Source organism: Polyodon spathula, chromosome 31, assembly GCF_017654505.1.
Source record: "Polyodon spathula isolate WHYD16114869_AA chromosome 31, ASM1765450v1, whole genome shotgun sequence".
NCBI lineage: Eukaryota > Metazoa > Chordata > Actinopteri > Acipenseriformes > Polyodontidae > Polyodon > Polyodon spathula.
This window is the reverse complement of record NC_054564.1, coordinates 7295838-7318831: the sequence shown is the minus strand read 5'-3', so window position 1 is coordinate 7318831 and position 22994 is coordinate 7295838. Positions and strand designations below refer to the sequence as shown.

General features: G+C 44.1%; 1 protein-coding gene across 2 annotated transcripts; it reads right to left on the bottom strand.

Annotated features, from left to right (window-relative positions):
• Positions 1-278: 278 nt before the first annotated feature.
• On the bottom strand, positions 279-21396 carry LOC121303122 (anthrax toxin receptor 1-like). 2 transcript variants are annotated; one of them, XM_041233589.1, is made up of 18 exons: positions 21175-21396; positions 20633-20698; positions 19604-20106; positions 17723-17796; positions 14624-14695; positions 14075-14146; positions 12613-12694; positions 12481-12514; positions 12254-12333; positions 11503-11571; positions 10348-10428; positions 9483-9543; positions 8268-8366; positions 6889-6958; positions 6528-6606; positions 4757-4852; positions 2826-2867; positions 279-563 (listed from the first exon to the last, which is right to left on the bottom strand). In XM_041233589.1, exons 1-18 carry the CDS (start codon positions 21191-21193, stop codon positions 423-425), a joined length of 1740 nt encoding a protein of 579 aa, XP_041089523.1. In that variant the 5' UTR covers positions 21194-21396; the 3' UTR covers positions 279-422. The 2 variants fall into 2 exon arrangements, with proteins under 2 accessions (XP_041089523.1, XP_041089522.1); XM_041233588.1 differs by lacking the exon at positions 279-563 and having other exon boundaries at positions 2622-2867.
• Between the last annotated feature and the right edge of the window lie 1598 nt (positions 21397-22994).

Genomic DNA, 22994 nt, shown 5'->3' with positions numbered 1-22994 from the left:
GAGAGGTCGAACTCCTGTTCCGGTAATTTCACCCTCGCATTCTTGGCCTTCTCCAGCTTAGCTCCTTCCTCAGTGGAGCCCCTCTCCCCCCAGCGCACCTGGAAACAAAGCCGTCCCAGTTACACAGCGGACACACGGGGCTTCTAACTGGGGAATAACCAGTTACCGCATAAATTTTTTAAAATTGTTTAGTTGAATTTTTACAAATGCAATGTATCAAGGCTCACGCTGTGAAGCTTGAGGTAGTTTCTTTTGGGGTGCCAGGTGTAACTTATCTTGTATTTTTTTTCCCCCAGATTCATATATATATGTATATGTGTACGTGCAGATTATTTATAAAGGTAGTTATAAGATGAAAAAAACTAAAAAAACACGTGACACCCCAGTTTCTTTATGTTGTTTTAGAAACGTCACTAATAGGACTAGAAAATTTCAACAACTACCAATAAAGCTCCTGCCTCCCTCACCTCCATTCTCTTGATGCCCCCCACGCCACGGCCCCCGTAATACGAAGCATCCACCGTTGGCCACTTCTTCTTGGGAGTCCCGTCCTCCTCCTCATCCTGAAACAAGGAGACACCCCGGTGAGGTCCGGCCGACAGGCAGTGGACAGGATCGGGTCAGCCTTTCAATTCCAATTCCCTTTGAGCAACACGGCACTGGTCAACATTGCAAATGGCCGTGACTCTGTCGCAGCAAGCTACACGCACACGCACACGCACACGCACACGCACACCGCGGCGACGAGTGACTTCAATTGATGGCAACTGTCAAGTCAGTTCAATTTGGCTTTCAAAAGCAGTTAAACAATTATTAATGTTTCTAAAATATACGTGTCAGTTATTTAAAAGGAATTGGGAATTGATTTTACTAATAAGAAATGGACCAGGGCTGTGGCTATGGTTTTAAACGTGTGCCGCGTATCCCGTACATATAGTGCCGTTCCCTACGTTTCCCTCGTCGTTGCTTTGCAATGGAGAGGCACGCAAATCCAGGACCTGTCTGTGGTTTACAGTTCACCGCTTTCCAGGCATGCTTCAAACTTTAAGATTGCAGCGAAGAGAGAGGTCAATGAAGGGCCGACTCGCCAAACTTAAAAGATCGTTTTATTTTTTTTTTTAAGAGATTAAAAAGCACTTTAAAAAAAAATCTGAAGAAACAAAAGAAAAGAAAATTTTAAAAAATGGTTATTTGGACTTAAAACCGGTCTTAAAAAAACATCTGCCTTGATGGAAATACAAACACAATTCTTACCACCCACTCGCTTTGATTGACACGGGTGTCTTTGGCAGCAACAAAATGTAAAGAGATCAGTCAAGAGACACCAGCACTGAGACCAGAAACGAATTACTCACAGATTTTGGACTGAGGAAAAGAAATCTAATCGTGCATTGTTTTATTTTTTTAATTTTTTTTTTACAGAGCACGGCGCTGGAGTGAAGCATGCCGTTCTCCAGTTGTTTCGTGAGGAGGCTGGATACTGGGTTACTTCATTTTTCCATTCCACTGCAAAAGCCCCAAAGCGCTGCTGTTTGTGTTGGCCAGAGGAAATGAGTGAACCCAATAGCCCAGCTCCTCATCCAGTTTCAAAACTGCAATTACTACATTCTCCAGAGCTTTAAATGAGCTGGCCGAACCACCCTGTACAGTTTTACTTTACTTTGCCGCTTAAAAAGATGATAACCCTGTCTTATTTTTGCATTATCCGAACCCAAGCCTCAATTCTAACCATAGCTCAGCTATTATTACAGATGATCTCTTGATGCTGCCTTTAAAGCAAACATTGAATTCGGGAAACAAAACTTTTCTAATAAATGTAAAGACTGCGGTTGTATTACTGGATTATATACAGTTGGCTAGATTCATTACTGTTCTGTTAACGATGGCCAGTAATTTATCTCTCATTACTTTATTTTACAAATAGAAAATAAAAAATACAAGTTCAAATGAACAGAAATACCAGAGAGGAAGTCACAGAATGATTGGGGAAAAAAAAACAAAAACAGGAGGTCTTTGTTTTTCTGCTCAGCGTTTAACAATTTCTCTCAAAAAAAAAAAACAAGCCACCAGCGATGACGTGATTACGCAATCGCTGTTTATTTTTGCCAAGTGTAGAGATTGCTGGAGTCCGTCATCCCTTCTAATGGCTTGCTGAAGAGAGCCAGCTGAAATGGGGAGGGGAGGGGTTGTGTAGCGTCACTTGACCTGGGCTCTTTGCTGTCTGGATATCTGGCCGGTCTCTCTGAGCAGAGTCGCTGACTTTCAAGAGTTTTGGTCTCTGGTGGAAAATAATGCTGTGGCATTTCCTGTTTTCAGGATCAGACTTGAAGAGAATGACAGCGAAAGAGAGAAGAGAGATAGGGGGAGAGAAAGAAGGCGGTGGAGGTAGAGAGGTTGAGGGTGAGAAAGATGGAGACAGAGGGGGGCCAAAGGAGGGAGTCAAAACTAAATGTGAAGGGAGACCATGAGGAGGAGGGGGGGGGGGGGGGGGGGGGGGGGAATAAAAGTGAAATAGTGACACCTTGTATTTCATCCCTCATGTTGCATCTCTGCCTCCTTTCTCTAAGAGCGAGCTTATGTTATTATGCATTGTTCCTCACTCTCTTGTAAAGCGCTTTGTGATGGTGGTCCGCTATGAAAGGCGCTATATAAAATAAAGATTGATTGATTGATTGAGTGTTCTATAGAGGCGTTCGGCACAAGATTGAAACAAGCTCCTGGATTGCAGTGGATCCACAAGAGATTATCCTGCAGGAAATATATTTAAACCCACTGGTATTCTTCAAACTTCCACTCATACGCACAGTGGCTCCCACCTGGCTTACCTCACTGTCGTCTGAAGGAGGGGGTGGCGGCTCCTTTATAACCTGCGGAAAACCAAAAGCACATGGTCTGATCAGCTCAGGAATGTAACCCACATGGTTTTGATTAACTTAGAACTTGTAACCCCAATAATTCATTTAATATGACTCCCATAAACTTGCTCTGAACTGAAGGAAAACATACAACCCAATTAATGTTTTGGATCCATAATATTGAAGGAGATTGCAACACCTTGCCGGAAATATGCATCCCATGTCTCTCCATGCCTCAAGCCTGCCTTGGACTGGAGGGAGCACTCTTTCTCTTAGGGGGTGAGGGAGGGAGCAGTTAAGTCTCCGTGCCTCAAGCCTGCCCTGGACTGGAGGGAGCACCCTTTCTCTTAGGGGGTGAGGGAGGGAGCAGTTCAGTCTTACTTGACTGTGTTGTTTTGTGGATCGATTACACCGACCTCCACTTGAAATGAACCCAACCCCTGCTGGCCAGATTGGGAAACTAAGTCTACAGGAGCTTTGCTGCTTGTCCCAAACAACATGGATATTTCTCATTTTGATGGTGCGCTTTCTCTTGACTTATTTTTTTCTTGCGTCTCATTTTTTATTGTTTTTCAGCATTCCATCTTCAACTTAGAGCCAAGTGAGGCAGCGGGTAGCCTTCGTGCTGAACTGCCGCTCTGAGAACTTCACCCCCTCCCTCTGCTGAGGCTGACATCATTGTTTTCCTTCTAGGAAAGTAGAAGGAAAACGCCTGCCTGTCTCCCTGCTCGCCTGCCTGTCTCCCTGCTCGTCTGCCTGTCTCCCTGCTCGTCTGCCTGGCTCTCTCCCTGCCCTCACATGCAGGAATGATGTGTCACGTACTGTTGTGTAACATGGGCCCTGTGGGGGCTTCAGAATATCCCTCCTTTTTCTTTCCTCCCATTTTTGGACCGGAGAGCTTTTTGCAGCTCGGATTCCAATTTTTCCAGCAGGGCTGTTTGTGAGTTGGGAAGACAGAAAATGATCCATCCCTGGAATATTTTATTTTTTTTTCAACCAGATGTCTTTCTCAATCTCTAAGTGTCGAGCTTTAGTTTAATCAATGTGTGTGTGTGTGTGCGTGTCTGACTGCAGTCCAGCTCTGGTCACAGTTATCTCATGCATGCTGATGATGATGATGACATTGTTATTTTACTAACCCCCCCACCACCTCCCCCCTGCAGCTCCCCTGGCTTTGGAGGGGTTGATGCTGGGGAGGCAGTAATCCAGCTCTGGCTGTGCTCCAGAGCTCCAGCACGGGAAGATTGTGCAGAGAATCTACACTGTGCAGAATATGGTGTCAGTAAGTGGGCTGGGTGTAGTGCATAACTTGTTGCATCGTTGTAGATGGGATTTCAGAACACCAGTGCAATCAGGGGCTCTGATTTTATTATCCTTTTTCTTTCACAATGAGAACTGGGAGAAAACGGGTGAATTCAGGTTCTATTTTTCCCCTTGTTAAATACAAGCTTCAAATAAGAATCGTATGCTTGACAAGGATGCAAAGCTAAACGGAAATGCCAGGGTTCTGCTTGAATGAGGCAAGGTAAGCATGGATGAAACAAGGAATTTTAAGGTTTGAAAGGTTTCACCTCGACCCGATTGGACTGGCAAAGCTGTGCTGGCCGGGTTGGACTGAGATGGTCTTAGTGACCCAGTCGGGGTGCTACAGTTCTGAAACACTTATACCTCATTTCCATGCTCCCCTCAACCCGAGCTGAACCCCTGCTGCCCCTGATACTGCGGTTCCATGTTGGGAAACACGGAATCCAATCCCGGGGTGAGCAGGTTTCTCTGTGCTTGAATATTCTCCTGTCTTAGCTGCAAAGGTTGCTGGGAAAGAACGGCCAACATCCGTCAAGCTTGGAGTCTTTTTCCCTCGACTCGAAAATTATAAAATTCTCAAGGAATTGATTACTTACCACAGTGCAGCAGAGAGGCCAGAACCACCAGAGCAGAGCCAGGGCCAGCAGGAGGAGCAGAATGAGCAGGGCGATGGCCAGGATCGTCCCATCAGACTGGGGGAGACAGACAGAGAGGCAGGGAGGGAAGGTTAGACTGCAGGAAAAAATTGCCAATGCTACTGAATGGAAAGGCAAGGGATGGACGCGAACCGCAAACAAACGTCTTGCTGTTCAAGCTCTGTAGTAGAGAGGTAAATACAGGTCTTACGCTGCTGTCAGTGTTATTAACTCATCAGCTGCTTGGAAGAGATCCACTGCACTGCACTGGGTTTAATGATTCAGTACAGTCTAGTATAGAGAATTCAGTGCTGTACTGGGGATCTGAGAGCCAGCTAATTCAATACAGTCTAGTGTAGAGAACTCAGTGCTGTACTGGGGATCTGAGAGCAGCTAATTCAATAGAGTCTAGTATAGAGAACTCAGTGCTGTACTGGGGATCTGAGAGCCAGCTAATTCAATACAGTCTAGTGTAGAGAACTCCGTGCTGTACTGGGGATCTGAGAGCCAGCTAATTTAATACAGTCTAGTATAGAGAACTCAGTGCTGTACTGGGGATCTGAGAGCCAGCTAATTCAATACAGTCTAGTATAGAGAACTCAGTGCTGTACTGGGGATCTGAGAGCCAGCTAATTCAATACAGTCTAGTAGTGAGAACGCAGTGCTGCACTGGGAATCTGAGCCCTAACATTCAGTAGAGAGAAGTAAGAAGCTCTGGGAATCTCAGTTCCAGCAGTATAGTTAGTTAGTACCAGTAGGTTAAAAACCGCAGCACCCACAAAAAAATGCTTGCTGAGGAAAGGAAATGGAGCAAGACAGCCGTCTACTTAATCACAGTTTTATGGAAGAGCTGCCTCTGCCTAGTGAAGCTAGAGCTGCATTCCTTGGAAGCAAGTGTGCAATTCAGAATCCAGAGCACGAAGAGGGGGGCTATGCCATTAAAAGGAAAACTGGGTCAAGCAGCTGTGTGCATTGTACTAAGTAAGCATAGAAAAGCCAATGCAAACAGCATGGTTTAATCTCAAGTGAATCCTGGTCCAATCACTGCAATAAATACATTTAAGGAAGATGATGTACCACAGATGGCATTGTCCACAAGCATGGGAGAAGCTGGGTGAGCAGCTGATATGACCTGGGAAACTTGACCCGGGTAAACTCCTACAAAACGAAGTGCACTGCGCTCTCTCGTTCTGTTTGGACGATTGTTTGTGGAATCCTTGTGGCCACAGTTCCCTCATTTCAAGAGCGATTTCCACAAAGCGTGACGTATTTCTGAAGCCATGTGTCCCGGGTTCCACATGCCAGGAGTCAGCACAATAACAGGGCAGCTCCAATGTCTACCACTTTTTATTTCCCCTCTGCTTCATAATTGGGAAAGACAGCTTGTTGCTCCCAAGCAGCTCCAATAGGGGGGTGGTCATCGTCATGCTGCTTTGCCAGCAGTTAGCTTGTTTAAAACTGTATACAAATAATGGGACCTTGCTGTCCCCCACTGAGAGAGAATGAGAGAGTCCAGCACCTCAGTACTTGCACAGCACACAGTATATCCGGGTGAAACCATGAGAACAATGCAGTGGAAAAGCATTGGAAAAACACAAGCTGCAGCTATCCTGGCTCAGATCAACTCTTATATAACGAAGCAGCCGAGACTTGATGTGAAAGCAATGCAGCAATGCAGCTTGTTGCCTCCCAGAGAGAGGGAGAGGGAAAGCCTGGCTGCTTGAGTACTTACGCAACGCACAGTGGTGATGGTCACGGAGCTGGAGATGAAGCTCAAGCCATCGTTCATGCTGACCTGCAGCGAAGCCTCCCTGGGGACAGAGAGGGAGATATTCAGACAGCTCATCCACTCGGGTACAGTTCTCTCACTGTTCTCAGTGCAGTGTTCTTTTCAAAAATGCATTTATTTAGTTATTTTATTTAGCGTGCCCTATTATTTTTTCGTGCACCTCATTGCAACGTTAAGAAAGAAAGTTAGCATAATTATTTATTTATTTTTATTATTTGTGGGATGCACATCCCCCCTTGTACCTTTAAAGGGTTAAAAAGGCATTTCTAACTTTTGAGGGGGGGGCGGGGTTTGAGTTACTTACGTTCCCACTTCTTCCAGGATGGGGGCGGGGCAGAGCAGGTAGGTGTTCTCCACAACCAGGGGCTTCTCCACTGGAAAGAGAGAGAGAGGCATGAAGATAGAGGAGTAACCAGTAACCTGCCCCCTGCACCACGCTGCCCCTAGTGGATGTAAAAAATACTACCTGTTTGATGTCGTATTTCATAGATCACATGGAACGCAGCAGGGGGTGCAACACACCCCCTGGGCAGGCAGAAATGCCACTAAAATGAAAAGCCTACAGCGTAGAGTGAAGGAGGATAAGTGTTGGGAGTCAATAAAGTCTCTCTCATAGCCCTGGCACGGCTGGCTTGATGAGTCAGTGCACACGTCTTAGAAAATCATCATTTGACGGCTTGTCTGTGCTTTCTCTTGCACTCTTCGTATGACAGACCCCTCCTGGCACAGCAAAGAGTGAGAATGAGTCACACTCTCAGCTTGATCAGACACAGCCACCAAACCCTTAGAAACATACATGTACAAAACTGTGCAGGAAGGGACTGCAGACAAGCATTGAACGAGCACACAGAGGTCTAAAAACAGCATTCAATATACTTGATTGAATCTTCCCATCAGCATCCAACAGCAGTGGTCTGCTGCCCAACGTATTATTAGGAGAGATGTAGTGTAGATTGCTCGAGCGGTTTTTGGCACAGCCAGGCAAATACCTCAGAACAGCAGCCTGGTCCATGTGAACACAGATCCCATTCATTTCCTGACTGCAGCGCTTAAAACACGCAGTCCTGGCAAGAACCAGCAGAAGGGGCAGTTTCTCATAGTGTTATATATAACAGAGCTATCGCTGTGACCCAAGTGTGAATCCTGATTCTGCATCAACAGTGCCAGTCTTCTCTGAATTGCTCTGAAATGGTTAGAAAGAAAGAACATATCCTCTCTCCAAGTACTTCCGGTACACCATGGTGTAACTATTATCTTGCCCCCCCTGCAAAACACTGTCTGTATTTATTTGTACCATATAAGTGGTACTTCTTTATTTCTTTAATAGTTGCTAATTGATTTTACCCCATTTTTCTCCCAATTTGAAATATCCAATTGTATTTAGGCTCAGCTCACTGCCACCACCCCTGCGCTGACTCGGGAGCGGCGAAGACAAACGCACGCTGTCCTCCGAAGTGCGTGCCGTCAGCCGACCGCTTCTTTACACCCTGCAGACTCACCGTGCAGCCACCTCAGAGCTACAGCGTCGGAGGACAACGCAGCCCTGGGCAGCTTACAGGCGCATGGCCAGACCACAGGGGGCGCTGGTGCGCAGTGAGCCGAGGACACCCTGGCTGACCTAAGCACCCCCCCCCTGGTGCAGTGAGGAGGGGGAAAAAAAAAATACACTCTCAAGCAACTCACTGAGTGTGATGCTGTCGTTGATTCGGAAGCTGCACAGGACCTTGTCGACGTTGCGCGTGTGGAGGAAACCGTTCCCATGTACCACCACCTGAAAGGATTCTGAGCAGAGAGGGGGAGGAGGGGTTAGAACCAGCTTACTCCACAGCATGGGGGTTCCAGGGTTCAAACACGCTACAGAAATCCCTGAAAACTGCACACGTTGACCTGGCTTCCTTTACCTCAGGGTCTGGAGCCCTACTGTACAGTACTTGGCTCATGTACACAGCACATCATTATTCCACCAGCGTATTCTGCATTTTTTTATAGTGTTAGTTTTTTTGCTGTTGAATGTGTTTTAACTGAGGCCAGGAAAGGGTTAAGATTGAGCCTTGATTGAAATACCATTTCCATGTGAGAATGTGGATGGAATGCAGAAAACTGGGCCTTGATTGGCCGTCCAATTAGCTTAATTAACCATTCAATGTAGCTGAAATGAGGCAGGTGTGTATAACAGATGGCAAACAGGCTTTAAGTTCAGTGTTGCATAGGCTTATGCTTTTTGCATGATCGCTTTTGCCTGACACTCACAACTTCAGTAAGAAATTTAAAAAAAGAGATTGGCTTCTTTTTTCATCTCCCAAACAACGCACTTAATAGCCCTGAAATACTCCTACATCCCAGAACAGCCAAGTTCCATACCACACATCAGCACCAAAACTGCCCTTTGCCAAGACTGGCATCACATTTACTGAAGCAATCTGCAACCTTCCTGCCCAGTTCCTGATAGAAAACATCTTGATTTAAGTGCTCTCTGTTTTATTTTACTGCAGTTGTGGCAAAAAATAATAAAAAGAGAGATAAATAAATGCAATTGCTTTTCCACTTTCTCTAATTTGCATTGCAGGCGGGAGCCAAACCAGGCACTGAAAGTAAGCATTTAGGTTAGAAAGTGGGGAAGATGCTGAGATCACAAAGTGCTTGAAAGTGTGCAAAGCCTGGAAACGAATGGGGATGGGGAGCTGGGTTAGAGTAGAGTCGAACTAGACGCTGTATATTTTTGGTTGAATCTGTAACACCCTGTTTCAATCACTCTATATATAACCCTATTTATACACTAATACAAAGGGTATAGTAAAGTACGTCTTGATCTGCTAAACATTAGCACAGTTAAAAGGGTCATATTTCTAAAGCATTTACTGTTTTTTTGTGATGCCCTGTCAATTTGACAAAACTCACCTCCTGCACAGATGCTGGAGGGTTCTACAGCCAGGATCTCAATACACGACTTCTTCAGGATCTGAGAGAGAGAGAGAGAGAGTAGTCATAATATTGTTGTCATACCATTTGTTACAAAAACAAATACTAGGATTGAAAAAGCTGATTTCTGTGCCTTTTTGTGTAATTCTTGAGATCTAAAGAAATTATTTTTGCAGCATTACAGTAACAAAACGTAGCTATTTGCACATTATGTTAATTTCCTAAATGCTCCTGCAAGATTCTCCACGTGTTTCTGATGTGTTACACAGCCCTGGTAGCGCGTTACGAAAGCAACATAGAAAACCAAATAAACAAACGATCACCAAACTCACACTCAATCCAATAAAACACACTTCACAGCAACGGTCAAGGTGATTAAACCACGCTCTCTCCACGGCAGAAACAGACCCCATCCGTGGGTGACCCAGGCCGGACTCAATGGCTATCAATCTCCCGTCAGTGTAACTTGAACGTCTGTCCACTAAGCCATGGCACGTGTTGCTAGGTCAGAGGGATGCTTGGGAGCTCAGGAAGATGTTTGGGGGAGGTGGGGGCTCTTAAATCGAGCCCAGGTGGGTTCACAAAGCACTGGGAGCAAAGATGTAGCCAGTCAGCGCTCTCCAAACACTCATGTAATTTCATACTCCAAACGATGGAGCTCATTTGGCTGACCACTGCGTGTTTTTTTGGTGTTTTTTTGTTCCACAAGCACCAAGTTACAAACCTATAACTTTGTCCAAACCAGAGAGCAAAACATGGAAACTTTTGTCATGGTTTAGGTCCATCTGCCTTACAGGGATGGAGCACTTTGATCCATGGCAGGTATCAGTGGGAGCTTACTCACCGAATCAATGACTCCCTGCAGAGCTTCAAAGCCGTCATTCACCGGAAACACATGGTCCTTACTGTCTGCAATCTTAGCCAGCTGGGGAGATGCAATAGATTCAAGTCAGCTGTGGGCTTCTATATGTCCAGTTACATAAGCTTTACCATGCATGCCTTTGCTTTACTGTAAGAATCTATGCATTCATAACACGTTTGTTTTAATTCTTTCTAGAACCAATTCTGGAGTTACTGTGCAGTAATCAAGCTTGCATTTAGTTTTGATTCAAAGCAGCTTAATTTAGCATTAATGCAAAGTCCAGTAATATAAACATTTTGCTTCCCTTTGCATGCATTTTTGAACATCAAAAAGATTTAGCATCTGTTTCTAATTATGGCAACACCATCCTTCTATCGGCTTTTTTTTTTTTTTTTTAAATAACCAAATATCAAATTGCAGTGATTAGCAGGATTCAGATATTTAACACTGAATGAAATCCACATCACTATTTCATTCTATCACAGCTGTTTGTTTGTTTGGTGCTTTTTAAAAGCTGTTGTGCTGATAGTGCTAATTGAAATGGAAAAGTAAAGGGCAAGCATGTGCTTTCCATGGAGGGTTTAGATTTTGTTGGCTCGTCCATTAGAACTTGACAACGTTAAACCAGTTTCCTGGATTTGACTTTGGCAGAAGTAGAGCTGCTGAGGGTTAAAATGATTGGAGAGATGAAGCATGTGCAGAAATGTATGGGAAAGGAACACGTGGTAAACAATTGACCTCGTTGTAAAAGAGAGTAGTTAGGGGTTGGTTGCACTTGAATGGAGCAACAGCTGAATAACTAATTTCTATTGATAATTAATAAGATAACAAAAACCAACTGTGATCACATATGTTCTGAGTCTCTAATAGAATCACCAGGGAAGGTAACCTGACCAATCGCCTTGTCTCGTAATACTAGCGGCACGCATTATAGCTAAACAATACCGTTCACTGTAGAATGTAATGTGGCTATATGTAACTAATAAGATTTCTGCAAAGATTTGCAACATCGTCTGATCTCATCTTTATAGCGTAACAAAGCAGTTAATTCCGCGTTTACTTTCATTCATAATAAAGCTTACACGTGAGCTAGTCTGGATAGTCTGAAAGAGACAGTGTTGCTCCTAACGCACATACCTGAGTTTCATTAAAATCCTTCACCCCTACACAGTACACTGTGGCCCCCAGACTGCGGGATCTGTTAGCCTGGAAATAAATACATGAATAACAATGAATAAATAAACAAACTGTTCATGCACTTTGGAGCTCTCGTTAAATAAGTTTTTTTTTTTTTTTTTTTCTGTTTATCACACGCAGGAATTCCTGTTTCACTGTAGCTGTAGCTTGCTGGCCCATTCAAAATAGGTTTGATGGTTTATTTATACGCGTATCAACTATTAAACGGCACAGCTGTCCTTTTAAATGCAATGCAAGCCAATGCCTTGCATTTCAGTTGCATGTCAAAGAGGAACCAACATTTTCTACTTTCTCAAAACAGGAGTTCCTAATCGCCATCACCTCTAGTTATAGGTAATGCATTGCATGCTTTGAAAAATAGCAGAAATGTGGCTTCAATCACTTAAAACGCTTTATTGTTTCATACCAGAGGGACGGAAGGAGAAAAGTATTTGACCACAAGCTAATATTACACACGAGTGCTGGCATGCGCAACGTGTTTTAAATTTGTTTTTGATTGCACTCAGCGGATTTGTGTCGTGCGTTGCTATGTGTCTCTCCAGATGTTGAAAGGACAGCAGTCTCTCCTCCTCAGCACAGTCGGAAGACATGGAGCAGGCGGTATCGCGCTAATGCAGCCTTTCCCTTTTTTCCAACCATGCTTAGTTCCGGTAAGGTGGAGCAGGGGGGCTGTCAGGGGGGCGATGCTTACCTCTCGCTCGGCGTAGTAGAACAGATTCTCATGCAGCTCCCCGTCCGTCAGGGCAATGATGACGCTGGCTGTCCGGTAACCTGCTCCGAAAACAGAACATCGCAATCAAAACCAATCTCGACCCCCCCCCCAGCCCCCAGCCCAGCCCAGCCCAGCCCAGCCCAGCCCAGCCCAGCCCAGCCCAGCCCAGCCCAGCCCCGGGAAAGAAAAGGGGTCTGTCTGCTCACCTTCCGTGTTCTCATAGTAAATCTGTTCACTGGCCTGAAACAGAACAAAAAGACTGTATGCGTGAGAATGGGGCAGAACGCACGGCGCGTTAAACAGCAGGTCGGTGCGATATAGAATGAGGCGGCTCTCACCCTTTGGATTCCTTCGTGCATGTAGGTGTCTCCTCCGGGAATCACTTTCTGAAGCTCCGCCAGTCCTTGTCTGATCTGCTCTCTAAACAGCAACGACAGCGGAGCCACAGTCAGCCACACTGCGCTCAGACAGCGGGGTTAGATCTATACAGCAGAGCCACAGTCACTGCGCTCAGACAGCGGGGTTAGATCTATACAGCAGAGCCACAGTCACTGCGCTCAGACAGCGGGGTTAGATCTATACAGCAGAGCCACAGTCACTGCGCTCAGACAGCGGGGTTAGATCTATACAGCAGAGCCACGGTCACTGCGCTCAGACAGCGGGGTTAGATCTATACAGCAGAGCCACGGTCACTGCGCTCAGACAGCGGGGTTAGATCTATACAGCAGAGCCACGGTCACTGCGCTCAGACAGCGGGGTTAGATCTATACAGCAGAGCCACGGTCACTGCGCTCAGACAGCGGGGTTAGATCTATACAGCAGAGCCACGGTCACTGCGCTCAGACAGCGGGGTTAGATCTATACAGCAGAGCCACGGTCACTGCGCTCAGACAGCGGGGTTAGATCTATACAGCAGAGCCACGGTCACTGCGCTCAGACAGCGGGGTTAGATCTATACAGCAGAGCCACAGTCACTGCGCTCAGACAGCGGGGTTAGATCTATACATTCGGGGATGGAAGCAAGGCTAAGATTGCCCACTCCAGGCTTCACTGTGAGCTTAGCGACAGTGTGCAGGTAACAACCCCAGGTGTGTATTGGTAAACTCATAGCAAAACCAGGAATGGCTCAAACCGCTATGCAACGAGTCTTATTACAAATGGTCTCTGGTCGTCTAATCATAGATGGGAATGGGAGACTAAACACGAGAGCTTTCTTAGGGTCAGATTAAAGCTCCCAGAAATATGCCTCAGCGATTCAACTCCCCCATTCCGCTCCAGGATTAACAGGTGAGATAATAAACGGCTCCAGGTTCTGGGTGGAGGTTTAATTGGTTCAATTAACCAATTTACAGCAGTGTTGCAACACAGGCCACTGGCACAGGGGCTAACTGCTGGAGAAATGGCAGTGCGCGCATTTCCCACGGTGCATTTTTGTAAAGGGTGCACAAGCAGACCACCAGGGCTAATCGCAAGCTGGCATGAGAACCCTGAGACCCGCGACAGTCACTGTGCAACCCGCAAAATAAACCTTGTGCAAGATCACTGTGTTTGGATGATGTAAAAAACAACAAGTTTGATCGCATGTACGCTCCCTTCGCTGATGGTTTCTCAATTCAAATTGCGAATGAGATCCTTTTAAATGAATCAATGCTTTATTTTTCTGTTATTGATTCGAAATGCAATTTTAGGTCAGATTTAACCCCCTTCTCCAAAATGTTTCGCTCATCCGCTTCAGAGAGTCCGGAGCAGCGCGTCAGGCGATGAAGCCCGGGACCAACCCGTGAGCACTCGCTGACTCGCCTGTCTTCCGTGAGCTTCATGAGGATCCGACCCTCTGTGGAGAACACGATGAAGGACATGCGGAGCTGGGGGCTGCAAACCAGGCAGAAAACAATCATCGCACAGAACGAAGAACTCGTGAACAATCAGACACAAGGACAAAAAAACAAGGCTGGTCAGGTTATCCGTGGTGAAAGGATCGGTACAGTCAAACAGGCTCTGTGAAGTAACTGAATGCAAACCTAGAGATCTCTTTAAACTAGTGTGATACCAGACAGCATGCGCTGATACTCACTCGGAATTGCTGTTTATAAGTATTTATCGACAGGTATTACATAAATCCATTCTAAATGTGCTGATTTCAAAACGAGACAAGCTGTCCTTCCCTCACCTTTACAATCGAGCACCAATCAAATGGCAGTCTCACTCGAGGATGAAAATTGTCATTTACGGGCCTCGGCAAGGCAGTAAAAATTCCAGCGCCCCCGATGAGAGGCAAATGATCGATTGTGAAGGTGAGGGAAGGACAGCTTGTCTCGGTATTTCAAACCCACAGCACGTTTAATTTACCTTATGAACTTGTGAGCCAGATGTTGTACAAAGAAAAAGATCTCGTTCCAGTGGTCCAGAACACTTCCTGATCTGCAAAGACAGTTTAGAAAGTCGTGTCAGCTTTGCAGAGCTGGGGGAGAGAGGGGAGGGGAGGGGAGATATTTCAATGTTGCAGGGCTGCAGCACTATAGTGGTGACCCACACCATCACGCTGTTTGTTTGCTTACAAACTCTCTGTCTGCAATACCCTTATACCACCCACAGGGGGCGCTGACACTGTGTTTTGCCTCTTGCATGGTGCAGCTGTAAGACATGGTAACCCTCCCATAGTTAACCAAGATAAAGCAGCATTGTACCAGAAAATATGCTGTGGTAAACTTTACTATAGGATAGCATTCACAAGGCAAAAGTGGCAGATAAACTGTACACAGGTGATCCTACATGCTGGAGTTAACAAGTATACTGTCAAGTTCAATGAAGATTATATATATATATATATATATATATATATATATATATATATATATATATATATATATATGTCATTAGAGTATCTTGTCATTAGAGAGAGCGCATATATCATGATCATTCTGAATTCAGTAATGCACAGTGCAATAATAAATAAATGTGAAATAAGTTTTTTTTCAATCATTTAAACTTTGTGTGTGTGTGTGTGTGTATATATATATATATATATATATATATATATATATATATATATATATATATATATTATATATATATATCCAATTGTAAATACACCAATGGCCTGAAATGACCTGAGCTTAGGCCTCATTCCTAGAGGATGAAATAATTTTTCCAAGCTGCTCACAACACTGTACATCAAAGAACCACTGGAAATAATATCCCCACTCCCCCCAAGTAGTTGAAAATACAAACTGTAAAAACATGCTGCAACAAGACAAAGCAAAAAAAAAAAACAAAAAAAAAACACCGTGTTCATAATCCACCTTTCAAACCTGACCTCAAACATTCTCCCTCTGGGTAAAAGTCTACATTTCTTAGTGCTGTGGTTCGTACAGGACTTTTTAAAGAAGCTTGATAAATGTAAATGTAAACACAGACTCCAAACACAAACTGGACTGGCTGCTGTACTGTACCATCCCTTGTAAAAATGGGTTGGAACAGGATGCCCTACAGGAGTGGTTCCCAGAGCGGGATCACAGTCCAGATATCTCTTCACACTAATTTAGGACTGGAGGTGGAAGAAAGCCCTGGACTGGAACAGAGGGAGGGGGGGGCGGGGAGCTGGAACCGTTGAGCTAAGATCTGCCAAGCAAGAAATAAATAAAATAAAAAGTAAATTTTGGAAAATAGAGGAATCCGAGCAGGAGGTAAACACAGCGATTATACAGAGGAGACGGATCCAGCGTGAGCGTGTGTTTATACTGGAAATGAAAAGAAAATGATGCAGCCCCGCGGGCATCGAGAGAGAGAGAGAGAGAGAGAGAGAGAGAGAGAGAGAGAGAGAGAGAGAGAGAGAGAGAGAGAGAGAGAGACAGAGAGAGAGAGAGAGAGAGAGAGAGAGAGAGAGAGAGAGAGAGAGAGAGAGAGAGAGAGAGAGAGAGAGAGAGAGAGAGAGACAGAGAGAGAGAGAGAGACACAGAGAGAGAGAGAGAGAGAGAGAGAGAGAGAGAGAGAGAGAGAGAGAGAGAGAGAGAGAGAGAGAGAGAGAGAGAGAGAGAGACAAGGAAAGTCGGGTATGCGACCTCCTCTCTCTCCCGTGAGAGAGACTTGGAGAATGCGTCCCGAAAGGAGAGAGAGCAGAATCCTTAGATATGATGGAGATAGCTGGGAGTCGACATACCTCGCGAAAGAGAGCTTAAAGAGAGAGAGAGAGAGAGAGAGAGAGAGAGAGAGAGAGAGAGAGAGAGAGAGAGAGATATGCTGTTTTTCAGGTTTTTTTTTGGCTTTGTTTTGACATCTGAAAAGAGGTAGTCATTGCGTCATAAAATAATTGCTTACAAATATTACAATACATTACATTGTATAACTGGGGGCTAATTTCACACATCCCGATTAGCATGTGAACTATGTAAAGCCACTTTAGCAAGGAAGTCCAGGATCCGTGGTATCGGGAGTCTGGGAATCCCTCCAGCAGACCCGAAACTAAAAGCAATCCTGATCAATTACTATATAAACACAGACACGTTGAAACTATCATGTGCAAAGACAATGCAGTTGAAACGCAGCGCGTCAGTTATAACTGAACTGAAAGGTGATTTAGGAGAGATTGAGAATCAAGCTGCCAGAATGAGTTGCCAATGGCAGCATCGCAGCTTCGAACTGGAGCAAATCTGGTGAAGTCGTTGCGTCTTGTGTTGTGAAAAGGCCAGTTCCTTTTTTTTTTCCCAAATTCTCCATTGTTATTATGGGATGTCCCCCTCTGGTGAAAAACCAAAGCCAATTCCCGCATCTTAAAAACATCTGGATTTATGGGGAAATGCTTAGCGCAGAAGAGACAAAGAGACAGAGAAAGAGAGATTGGTTTTTCAAGTTTATAGTTGCTTTGGGATTTAAGAAAAAAAACGTCTAACACACATACAAAAAACGTTTTTTTTTTTTTTGTTTTTTTTTACCTGATAGATTTGTTCATTTAACAATTAATATTAACAGTTAACACTCTGTGCTAACAAACACACAGATCTCATGAGATAACATTATGCTGGGATACAAGCATCACTGCACGCTGCTCTTTGGCACTGCGATACATAGTTCGTGTACTTGTAATGTAAAGTACAAAGGAAATTTAAAAAGAAAAAAAGCATATTTATTTTAACCTTTGTTATTTTAAATGTTACAAATCTCTAAAAAAGGCAACAGATAACAGCATTATTTCTACAAGGGACAAAATAAGAACTAGTGAAGATGAGTCGCTAGTTGGTTACCGCTTACCAAATTCTCGATGCATTTTTTAAATAGCATTTTAAAGCTTGGAAAATCGAGCCCAAAAACGATTTCGCAACTTGGCTGGTAAGTGAAGCAGACAAACGTTTCGGAGAGCGTTTTCCATCAGCGTGCGGCACTAGCCGACGCGTTTGTCCGCTTGACTTCTCTTCACCTGGTTATCGTTACTGTTAAGCAGAGTGAACTCACTTGTCGAGGATGAAGTACAGGTCAAACCCTCCATAACAAGAAGAACCTTCTCCTCCTCCTCCTCCTTCTTTGCTCTGTCCAACACAGGTGAGCAGAAAAACAAAAAACAAGCAACATTTCAACACAGACTTTAGCTCATAACTCCCCGGGTCAGCCATCACTCCAATGAGAAAAAAAAAAAAACAAAAACAAAAAAAATCCTCAAACTTAAACAAAAAAAAAAATAAAGGTACAGTTATTTTTTTCTCCTTTTTTTTTAAAAAAAAAAATCTTAAAAGTTTTTGAAAGTTTTCAGAAAGTTTTCAAAAAGTTCAGAAGCTTTTCTGCTGCAGCCATCAAATGATTGGAAGGATTTTTAAAATATCCTTTAGGTCACAAGATTCAGGAATGGTCCCAAGGAAGATGGGGACACGTTTTATTCTGTCGCTGCACAAACTCAAAAAGGCTCTTCTGGAAACTCGGGCGTGCAAGAAAAATAAAATGTCACAAAAAAAACTTTTTTTTTTTTTTTTTTTTGTTTTTTTGCATCAAGCAAGACTTGCTCTGCTTTGCTGGGCTGCGGCTGAGCGAGCTATGCCATCGAGTCTCGAACCAAACTTTTGCTCTCTTTTAAGACCTAATCTAATAAAATCTAAGTGTCCCTGGATTTAAAGAATGTGTAAATACCGTGCTGCAGTGCCATCTAGTGGCACGATGTTTCACAGCAGGATTCGTTCAAACAGCACAAGCAAGCTGTTTAAGAGGGTCTCTACGCCCAACAGCTGGGATAGGATGAAAAACAACACTAAGGAGTATATGATGTTATATTTTAGTTGGTATTGTTAAAACAAAACCGGGAATGGATCAAACCGCTATGCAACAGGAGTCTTATTTCTATCAATCCAAACTCTGATTTTGAGAGATTTATGCTTATTTTTCGTTACAATTTTTTTTAAAGAAACATAACATCTTATTATAGTTTTTTTTCATTATTAATTTGTTTTAACTTATGAAAATGATGTACAGAAATGTATTTACGCACAATAAGGCTGAATTGCATGAGAATATTTTCCCATTTTCTTAACTCAAATTCACATGGATAATCTAATTTCCCTAAAGCACCATCAACGGCGGAAGGCAAGCGTGACCAGCGGTCGTGTGCAACCTTATATAGTGGAGCAAAAACTATATTTCATAGCGTGTATAACATAATTTATTGTAACTGTGGAGGATGGCCGAAAAGATTCCGCAGCGCGCAACTGCACGGAATACACTTGCAAGCACATTGAAGGCTGCCCTCAGAGGCGTGAAACATCTGTGGAAGAGGCGGAAAGTAGAGGCGCTGGAGAGTTGCACTGAAATTTATTTATATTTAATTAAGTGTTGCGGTTTTGAAAAATAAAAAAGGATCACTCACGCGTGGACACAGTGATATTTCAATGAGAAAAAGAAACAGACATTCCTTATTGCATAAAAAGAGTTCTTATGTACTAAGAGATTTCACGAGCCACGCCCCCTGACTAGGACCGCCACGCCCCCTGACTTTATCCATCCCATTCAACCTCCACCTAAAAGCTTGAGACGGGACCAAAAACCTCCCCCCCCCCCCCCCCCCCCCCCCCCCCCCAAAACATTAGTGTCTCTTTCAGTGCAGTGAATACCGTGTCCCGTGCACAACTAGGGATAGTTTAGAGTCAAACTTTCATTTTTCATTTCACTGCAGCCTGGTGCCCTACATTCTAGCTATAACAATGCAGGCTACCATTGTAGGGTATTCTGGATGGGCTAAGAGCTGGTGCTTCTCAATCTGCACTCAGGACAAGAACCTTTACTGCTGTAGTTGTGACAGAATGTAATATTTTTATAAACTGCTTATTTCAGCTGACAGATTGTTACTCGTACCTTGTAGTTTAGTAGCCGAAAAGCAGGGTGAAGAGGCTCAGTGAATTTGGTATCGAATCTGTGTATCAGAGTCATAGTGCCAGAAACATCATAAAATGATACAATTCCAGAATTAAAGTCCAGGTACACCCCTATCCTGTTGGAGCGGGGTGCAGTTAATGCAGTTTCTACATTATTGTGCCAGGCTGAGAATTTTGATGACTCCCAGTACAAACTCCAGGACTTGTCATTTTTTCCCAGACAGCTGGAATTTAAACTTCCTTTCCTGCCGATTCCTTTATACCCAAATCCTAAAGAAAACCTTTTCCCACTCCAGTCGATTTCCCAGTAACAGCGAGTCCCAAACAAAGCCTCTTTGCAGAGCACTTGACACCACTTATCAAATCTCTTAGGGTGATCTGGATAAGACTGAGGTCCATCCCCGCATGTCACCTTTCTGTCCTCCTCTGACAGCAGAAGCATATTGTGTGCTGTGACGGAGTCCAGAGTGATCTGAACGGAATCTGTTTGAAGAGAAGGGTACAGTTACAGCACTCCGAGAGTAAACACTTCAATCATAAACTACAGCGTCAAGCTTCTGAGAAAGCAAGTCAAGCACTGGATTGCCATGCACATCTTTATTCAGATAAAACAAATCTTGCAGTGTCCCTAACTTTAACCTGTTTTGTGAAAAAAAGCATTTGTTATGTTTTTTTGTAATATGTATATATTTTTTTCGATATAAAATCACAGGTGATGGTGGTCAGTGGGCTAGATGGTTTGAATCAAGGAGGGAGGAAGGGGTGTACAATTAGATAAGGACGGGCCAATTCGATGGTTTAAGAGACAAAGAATGAGGACTGATAGACTTTAACTGCAGTCATGTGAAGATGTCAGTTAGTTTACAGAATGTGTGCAACATTGAAACACTTGTCAGGTAATAATACACCTTTCTGTAAAAGCTACACGCGAGACTTGCATAGAGAATGGAAGGGCCAGACAGACAAGATGTGAAGATTTAGGGTTTAAGGAAAAGGAAAACAGCCTTACATTTCAAAAAGTCCTCTCTGCTCCTTGGCTCTGGAGGATGTATACTGTAAACGCTGACTTTGTTCACTAAATAAAACAATTAAAAAAAAAAAAAAAAAAAGTTTTTAAGAATTGCAATTCTGATAGAAGCAGCAACCGAAATAACAAATCACACTGCCCATGCATTTCATGATAGACTAAGTAATAGTGCTCCCCACTGTAGTGGAACACAACGTTTGATTTTAATGGGATTTTGTAACTCATGAATGTGTTTCTAACGATATCTAGCATGGGAGGGATGTTTTAATAAAAAGAATCGGCACAAAGATTCTGCACAGTATAATGAATCATCTGGGCAATCGCACCTCAATTTCAATTAAAATTGATTTTATTTATATATCGCCTTTCATGCCAATCTGGGGGCATTATAAGTGAATAAACTTTCTCCTCTCCTTTTCAATTAGCTGACCTTAAAGTGCACAGACACTTAAGACTCATGCAAGTTTATACTGTTCAATATAAGAAATACATTCATCAATAATTCCCTTAATCAGTTTGCCTACCGAATTCAGATATTTTCATGAGCTCCCCCCGAAAGATAGCCACCACTTGCTCTTTGAGTTTAGATACAGCTTCACCAAGAGCCTCTAAACTGAGATTCTCATGAATCGTAATGATGGAGGCGTCCTTGGTTTCAGAAGCTGCCGAGACAGCCTGGAAATTCTAGAAAGGGAGGCAAGATCAAACAGATTCATCGAAGAAAAAACTAAATGTAACTGTGCTTCAGTCTCTGTCTCCGTGGCTCTCTTTGGAGTCAATCAGCTCAAGGATCTCAGCCGGGGTTTGCTCAATGGAGCGAATCAGCTCGGCACAGGCCTTCTCCACCCTCTCCTTGCTGCTCAGTGCAGATCTCTGGTTGGGATAAAAATAGTGCATGGAAAGGTGAGACCCTGTGTGAAAGTACCGCCCTTTGAAATGTGCAATCTGAGATGATAATCAGGGATCCTGTTGGCAGTACCCACCTTCAGAGTGTCCACAGCCTTTTTCAGAGCACACAGTTTATTTTCTTTCTCTTAGATTTGCTTCAGTATTTCCTTCTGCTGCTCCCCCAATTGGCTCTGTGTGTAGAAACAGTGTGGCGCAATTAGATGCAACACACCTGTACACAGCACACACAGAATCACTGCTCTGTCACAGGTTATTATATTAATCTCTATTGCTTGTTATAGGCAAGAATTGTACAGCAAGTAGCTCTAGGCATCCCATTCTCCAGCCCCTTTGCATAATTTTGCCTTAACAATGTGCAGACTTGATTTCATAATAGCATCTGATACAGTGGCCAGTGCAGGTAATACAGGAACTGCTGAGATCAGAGTCTGTTGCCATAGACACAAACACACCACCTTATAAAGAGAATAGAATGTAAATGAAACCTGTAACTCCTGTTGGCTACAGTGCTGTAGGTTGCAGGAAAAGAGAGAAGAAACTATATCCAGTACAATGCTAATGTTTTCTTGTGTTTCGTCATAAGATGTAAAAGCCTCACCTGTTTGTCGACTCTCTCCCGTGCTGCCAAGACAGTCGTGTGATTGCGGTGTTTCTGCATAAGTACACGACAAGCAAATACACGCCTGGTCAGTCTGACAAAATAGCTCCAGAAGATTGCCATGCTCTTTGCAGAGTCGGTCTTGAAGGTTTGCCATTGGGTGAGCCAGCTTGTGTCTTTTTAATGCTGCAGCTTCATGGTGAGGGGCGAGGTGCGGTTCGCAGTACGAGGCCAGGCACACTAAACAGGCCTGGGGGCGAAGGCTGCTCTGCACTGGGGGCAGGTGTAGGAGCAGCTCTGATCCTCCCGATCCCAGCAGCTCCCAATGCGGCCCATGCAGAAGTTGTGCCCACATGGCACGGTGACTGGATTCTTGAGGATTTCCAGACACACTGAGCAGGTGAACTGATCCTCTGTAACCAGCTCTGCCGAGGCCATTGCTTTTCATCCAGGGGCACGGGCTCTGAAGAAACGAAACTCAACCAGGCTGCTAACTCACTTCCTACAATGTTGCTGGAACCAGTTCATGCAGGGCAGGGCTACAGCTTTGTAGGGAGGCGGGACTCAGAGCTGAGCTGTTTATTCATTTCTGCTCCCAGATTGCACAATTGCCTTAGAGGAAGTGATTCATTTAACAATTATTGGTATTGGTGCAGATGAACAAAGGCGGAACCCTTTTTAACCCCTCATAGATTCTTGCCTGTCTTCATAAAACTATAGCCCTCTGTATCCATTTTCCAGCACTTGCATGCGGGCATAGGTGCAGAAAGGCCAGCTGAGAGAATCTGAACACGAGCTAAAGATTGAAATAAGCCCAAGCCCAAACCCTAATCTGAA